Consider the following 7,420-nt stretch of genomic DNA (forward strand, 5'->3'; position numbering starts at 1 on the left):
CCTCAGATGGGAAAGGCATGACAGTGTTTAGGAACATCAGTTATTTATACGTTACCTCATTCATCCCTGAATATCCCAAAGACACTATCTACATATTTTAATTTGAAACGAAGTGAAGGCTGTCATTTGTTCAAAGTGCTGTGGTGAACTGATTTTCATTTGGGTTAGCATCTGCTCTCTTTCCCCAGAGAATTTCCTTTAATTATGGAAATTTATTCCAGGACAATTCAGAGAATTTAGACAATAGAGAAAATATTCTATTGGCTTGTGAATCAGGAATTCTGAATTTTAATTTTAATTCTGTTACTGACTGCAGACTTTGATAAGGCATCTGACATCTTGGTGCTTTAGTATCTACATGTGAAAAATGGTGAAGGAGGGGAGATTAAAAAAAAAACCTTACTAACTGAAAAAATACATTGTAAAGATTAAAAATGCCTAGCGTTCTAATATTGGCAGTGTTTTAGCCATGAAGGCATGGGCAGGATATACGCCAGGCCTATGGTGGTAGGATTTTTGGGCGCTGACTATGCTTCCTGCTGTCTGAATAGACATGGGGGCAATTACCGAAAAGTGGCTGAGAGCCCAGGACAGAGGAAATAAAGGGAGGCACAGCCGCAGCCACTCTGACTTGGCATATTACCATGTTGGGATCCTCTTGTCTTTATGAAACTATAAGGGCCCCTGAGCAGCTGCTGCATAAACCTTAAATAATATTGAAAAGGGCTTATGTAAAAAATGAAGAGAAGTAGTGGGATTCTGGTAGGTCTGGCTAGTTAGAAGCTTGTGGTTAGTCAGATATTTGAGCTACGAGTCTACTAATTTGACGTTAAGGAGAGGAATGACTTTTCGCTTGTGTGGATGAAGGCTCCATTCAAGAGAGAGCCATTGTGGGTCAGGTGTGGGAGGTGGTAAGACACTAAAGAATTGTTAATGAGACACTCAGTGTGTGGGTGAAGGCTCATAAAAGCTCGCTGTCCTGAGGTGGGACGTGTTCCAGCCTCAGGTAGATTTGAGTGAGGCTGATTTTGCCACGATTAGCAGAGTTACTGGAAAAAGAAAAGAACACGTGGTTTTATTCTTGGCTCTGAGTCTGTGACTGAGTTTCAGCCCAGCTGCAGTAAAGCACTCCAGGGCACACCAAATGCCGTGTACTCATTGAAGGTTCCTGTTTGTCTCTTCCAGCTTCTGCTTCCTGCTCCCGGTACCTAATTTCTGCTCCTGCCTTCCACTTTCCTCCTAATGTGAGCTCAACTTTCAGCTTTCTATTCACCGGGCCGTGCCCTTCTCCTGCTGTGTGTTCTGTGTGTGTGTGTAAGGGAGGCGTGCTCTGTAGTCCTCCATTGCCCTTTAACAGAATAGTACTCATTTCCTCCTCTACTATGTGAAATTTGTCTCCTGCTCTGTCTTTACTGACCAGAATGAACACTTATTCTCCTAAGTGTTAAAAAATATAGCATTCATCCTGCATCTGAGAAAGATTTTCAGTCTGATAAGTTGGTACATTTGGCCTATTACATTTACACTGTGTCACTTGTGGTCTGTACAGGTGCTCTCCAATGACTTCAATTGTACTGTTATACCCAAATTTTATTCTACATTTGAATGCGTTTCCTGCTTGCTAGACAAGGACCTAGCCCTTTTAGAGAAGTCTAATTAAAGTATGCAAGATCATTTCCACTTAGGTCATGTCTTGTTAGAAGTGTCCATATAAGAAAAAGCAATTCTGAGCTCCAAATAAGACCCTAATATCTTCCAAGAGCCTTCAGTACAATAACATTTAATCATATTTAAATACCTCCCTTATGCTTGGTAAACTAGGTTGCAGCTGTGGTCTTTACGTTTTCCTTTTTGACTCTAGCCCTAGGTAGGAGTGAAGGGGTTGCTGTTAGCGCTCAGTCCTCCACCTTCATTCTTAAATCCTTGGGTGCTATTTGGGAATTTGCCACTTATTTTATTGAACTCCCTTTTATAGATCTTTTGCTTTACTTCCATTTTAAGCCCATTTTCTACTCTCACTTCTTGTCCAAATGCACTTGGAAAACTATTCCTATTTTTTGCTTTGCCTCCTAGGGAATCATGTGGCAAGTGAACCAGCAGTCTGAATTTTTTATGGGTCTTTTTTCAGGTTTTTAAATCAAAATTCTATCTTGCCCATAACCTGGCTTATTTTAGGTTTACCTTAACCATTTCAGGCCCTGGGCCTTGAGACTAATGTGCATTTTTCACCACTGCACTGGTCTTGGCAGCAAAGGGGCCGCCAAAGTGGCTGAGAGAGCTTCCTGGCCACCTTAACTAAGCTGCTTCTGCATTTGCCGGTTGAGGTGTTTCTGCTGGGATAAGCTGAGGGCTACACACACCTAGGGACTCCTTCCCCTAGTAGCCATGTGATCATTTCCTATCATGTAAAAACAGTTTTGAAATTCTAGCTTTCATCAGGGTAAGAACACCAGCTATTTTATGTTGTTTAGGATTGAGTTTACTAGCAACAGCTGTGCTTACCTCACCCATATTCCACACTTTACACACAGCTCGTAAATTCCCTATTATGACTTCCCACCCCCATTACACTAGTTTTATTCTCCACTGGTTTTTTTTAAAAGGTTGTAGAACCTACAGCTTTATTGGCCTATGTGTTCTTCTCAAGTCCTAATAAAAGAGTGTGTCTCTTTTAAAATGTTCCATTTATGTGTCAGTTTTGATTTATTTAGAAATATTATGTCTAGTGGATTGAGCAAGTCAAGATTTTTAAATAGAGGGGACTAAGAGATGCTTTATCAAAGTGTCTTTTCTTAATTCCGAAGCCAAATATTCTTTCTCTCCTTGAAGCATATCCCGTTCAGAATCTGTTCTTACAAAAGTCTGTCCTGCTTTAACTTGGGACTTGAGCTAAACAATCAAACTTCATTCTTTTGTGTGTGATGTGATGACATTTTCTCCTAATTTCCTGTCCACGGAAACATTTTGTGTGTACTTTTGTGTGTGTGTGGTAGTTTGTCTAAGCCTTTCTCTGCAGTCCAGCCCTAGCTCCACCCACCCTCAGTGGCTGCTACACTTAGGGCAGCCAGACAGATCTGGTATTCAGGAGAGCCTCTTGGCCTTAGAGAGTCAACTGTCAGAATCATAGCAGGCTTAGTGTTCCTCTGAGAAGTGACAGACCAGGTAAGGGAGTCCTTAGACATCGAAGTAAATCCCGGGGCCCATCTCAGCAGAGTACTAACTCATCACTGCCTGTGCTAGTTAAAGTTGTCCTCTCCCTTTTCCTAGAAGTTCCAGGCGCCTGCAAGAGAGACCTGCGTGGAATGTCAGAAAACAGTCTACCCAATGGAGCGTCTCTTGGCCAACCAGCAGGTGTTTCACATCAGCTGCTTCCGTTGTTCCTATTGCAACAACAAACTTAGGTAAGTCAGACCAAAACAAGCCATCTCTCTGTATAGTTGGACCTCCAGAGGGAGTCTTCGGCTTTTAGAGCACTGGTGCTAAAGTCTGTGGTGCTAACAGTGTGCTGTTGAAGGTCCCTGAAAAAAGTAAAAAGTACCATCTAGTAACAAGTATTTCATATCAGGTGATAGTGGTGTTTGGAACTTCCTGGTACCTGATATGTTAATTTACTTGTTGGGACTGAAGCTTAAATCATGTAGGTTGCAGGTAAAACCCTGTGACCTAATTTAGTATAATGTTTTCCTTTGATATCATGGAATCAAAAAGTTAAGAAATCTCAAGAAGATACTTGTCTAAGCCCTTACTTTAAAGTGTCCCTAGCACTGTATAAATGGTAGAAATAGCAATAAATAATCATAGACCATGTATTCTTCTGTCTATTGCTTCATTTTATTTCTGAGAAAATAATGATGTATTACTTCTTCCAAGTAACTCAAAGTATGGATATAAATGTGGCGAATTGGGGAAATACTCCATACTACATTTCAATCATAGTCTTAGAGAAGGAACTAACCAGGATGTCACTTCCTCCAGCCTTCCTTCCAGAGCAAGCATCCCTTCCAGCATACTCTTGGAAGATGTCCTGGCATCTGCGTGGCACTTCTGCGGGGGTTGATACCCCACTGCAGCTGGATAGCTCTAGCTTCACAACTTTCCCTTCTGTTGAGCCAAAATGTGCCTCTATAACTTCCACTCAATGGTTCTTTTTCTGCCCACTGTAATTTTTTCTCCAAAGCACATTTTTCTAAATTTTTGAATTTTTATGTCTTCTATAGAAATGCTGCTGTTTTTATACTGTTCTTTAAAATTTGTTACCCTGCGAGAGACACCAGATCTCCTAAAGGCCAGTCCAGCACTGATGTTAGGGTAGAACAGCTTCCTGGCTACTGCTCGCCTTTCTCCTGTTAACCGTAGCTTTCCCTTATTCAGTCTACTGAGTACCAGCCGTTTGCAGAGCACTATACCCATTCCTGTAAAAACATGCTTTTAAATTATAATATACATGGGAAACAAGGAGGGGAAAGAGTCGACTTTTTACAAAGGAATATCATTAAAAGTAGTTATGCATTATAAATACTTAAGAAATATATGAATGATCAGAGCCTAGGTGGGATTACCTAGGGAAGACTTCCTGGAAGAAGTAATTTTTTTCAATAGTTTTGGCAGAGGGGAGTGAAATCATTTGAAAATGGAAGCATGTAGCAGATGAAAGAAGAGCTTGTGAAGGTTCAGGCCTAGACGTGAGCATGTTTTTTAATAAGGATAATAAAACAAATATACTTAAAAGGGGGTAGAGAATCCTAGGTGACTGATGTACTTTTAAAGATGTTTTTCTCACTTAGCATCTTCTGAAAATACTAGAGTTGCCAGTTTGCAGCCTGCTGGTGTAAATAAGAGTATACAGGTTAACTTTATGCTCTTTTTTTTAAACAACAGTCTAGGAACATATGCCTCTTTGCATGGGAGAATCTATTGCAAGCCTCACTTCAATCAACTCTTTAAATCTAAAGGCAACTATGATGAAGGTTTTGGACACAGACCACACAAGGATCTGTGGGCAAGCAAAAATGAAAATGAAGAGACACTGGAGAGATCAGCCCAACTTCCAAATGCAGGGGAGACCCCTCAGAGCCCAGGGGTAGAAGATGCCCCCATTGCCAAGGTGGGTGTGCTGACTGCAAGTATGGAAGCCAAGGCCTCCTCCCAGCTGGAGAAAGAAGACAAGCCAGCTGAAACCAAGAAGTTGAGAATCGCCTGGCCACCCCCCACTGAACTTGGCAGTTCAGGAAGTGCCTTGGAGGAAGGGATCAAAGTATCTAAGCCTAAGTGGCCTCCTGAGGATGAAATCAGCAAGCCTGAAGCTCCAGAGGATGTAGATCTGGATCTGAAGAAGCTAAGACGATCATCTTCACTGAAGGAAAGAAGTCGCCCATTCACCGTAGCAGCTTCATTTCGAACCTCTTCAGTCAAGAGCCCAAAAACCTCATCCCCACCTATCAAGAAAGGTTGGAGCATGCCAGAGCAGAGTGACGAGTCTGGGGGAGGTATAGCAGCAGAAAGGAAACAAATGGAAAATGCCAGTGCCTCCGAGAAAAATGGGAGTGTGGGAAAAGCAACCTGGCCAAACAAGGAATCGAAAGGAGGGGAAGCAGGGAGGAGAAGTAAGGAAGTCCATAGTTTTGAGATAGGGAGTGAAAATCTTATAGAAAATGGTGCAAACTTAGATGAAGGTGATCAAAATCTTCTCAAACAGCAGTCTCCATTAGAACGCAAGTCTAAAAATTGGTCTAGCTTTGCAGACAACACCTCCACTAGTGAATTCACTACTCAGAATCAGAAATCCCAGGATGTGGGATTCTGGGAGGGAGAAGTAGTCAAAGAGCTGTCAGTGGAGGAACAGATAAAGAGAAATCGGTACTATGATGAGGATGAAGATGAAGAATAACAAACTGCAATGATGCTGGGCCTTAAATTTGTGTTAGTGTTAGTGAGCCACTGCCCTTTATCAAAGTGATGCACATAAACAAGCATCTTAGCATGAACTGTAATTCATGTGGAAGTAACTTTAGAAGAGTTTTTGCTTCATAAAAATCCCCTGCTGCAGCTTAAATGAACCAATTCTAAATGCTGGAGATAACATTATCTAAATTCTCTCTTTTAGCAATGATGATAATCACAAGTGCTTTAAGGTCTAATGAGGGGGGGTGAGTGAGGTATTCCAACTGATATGGTCCAGATTCCACTGTATTCCCAAAAGACAATGTGAAAATCAAGAGATGATTATTAGTACATTGCTACACTAAAAATCAAATTATGGAATTAGGAAACATGCAGAAGGGATTTAGGGGCCCAAACATTATGACTGAATGCACTTTAGTATAAAGGGCACAGTTTATATATTTTTACATGAATTCACAATTTATCGTTTAGTATTCCTCTGTTAAGAGATCAAATATTTAGTCTTTTAAAAAAATTTTAGGTTAATTTTCTTAGTCTGATATGTGTGAGGAATTTATTGCTTTGTATCCTGCTCTCTAAACCACATTCTGAACTGGATTATTGAATTATAGCACAACCATCTTTTTGGAACACCTTTTGAGCACCTTTGGTGCTTGGAAAGAACTGCTGTGTCCCAAATAAGCTATGGTGTTTGCCAATGAGATGATTATTATTGACTACACCCCATGCGATTGCTTCCTTCTCTGGTGGTATCTGTGCTTCTCATAATTTACTGAAAGCTGCAATATTTTTATAAAATCTTTTGTATTGCTGTTTGCCGTGTTGCATATTAGAGCAAAGTGAGGAGTTTAAAGGAAGAATAACGGGAAAACAAAACAAAACGCCTTAAACCACTTGAGCTCAGATCCCCAAACCCTATACTCTACTTCTGATATCCTCTTTCTGGGACATTAGTTTTTTAATACTTACAAGCTCTGAAATGTATTGATTTTTATGGCAGACCATTTTTCTAGGGTGCAATTAAACCAATTATAGGCCTTTTTGGAAGATGGTTTTTCTAGTATTAAGATTTTGGAACTTTATAAACGTGAGTACATTTGATGTACATAATTGATATTCCAAACTGTATGTTGGGGGAGAGGTGTTTTAAGCTATCGGCTTTTCTTTGTACTGCATTTTTAGAAATTTAGCTTTAATATTTTTTAGAGATGTAAAATATTCTGCTTTCTTACAGTCTTGCTTACTCTGAAACATTTTTATTCAATAAAGCTTTTAATTTACATTCAAACTCTTCAGTGTTCCTTTTCCATTTTTATCTTACATTGTTAGGGTCTCTTAGGACCTACTTTTACCTTAGCAGCTCCGGTAGAAAAGGCAAATGGGTTTCAAATGAAGAGAAGTGCTATGTATAAATATCACCACTAGGTGGTGGTGTCAGGCTGATCTTAGGCTTTCATCCTCCGAGAAGACAAACTTGTCTTGAAAATTGAAAGCAACCTGGCAAGAGAATTAGTGTGTA

At 40.3% G+C, this 7,420-nt stretch overlaps 1 protein-coding gene across 4 annotated transcripts in view; it reads left to right on the top strand.

The window, feature by feature from the left end:
* Nucleotides 1-7,189, top strand: part of LIMA1 (LIM domain and actin binding 1) — a 70,607-nt gene extending 63,418 nt beyond the window's left edge. For all 4 annotated transcript variants that reach the window (XM_072972823.1, XM_072972825.1, XM_006202962.4 and 1 more), the window contains exons 10-11: nt 3,268-3,401; nt 4,879-7,189. In XM_072972823.1, the coding sequence (XP_072828924.1) occupies nt 3,268-3,401; nt 4,879-5,887 (1,143 nt within the window). In that variant the 3' untranslated portion in view covers nt 5,888-7,189. The remainder of the gene's footprint in view (nt 1-3,267; nt 3,402-4,878) is intronic.
* The last annotated feature ends 231 nt before the right edge of the window (nt 7,190-7,420 follow it).

This window comes from Vicugna pacos, chromosome 12 (genome assembly GCF_048564905.1).
Source record: "Vicugna pacos chromosome 12, VicPac4, whole genome shotgun sequence".
Lineage (NCBI taxonomy): Eukaryota > Metazoa > Chordata > Mammalia > Artiodactyla > Camelidae > Vicugna > Vicugna pacos.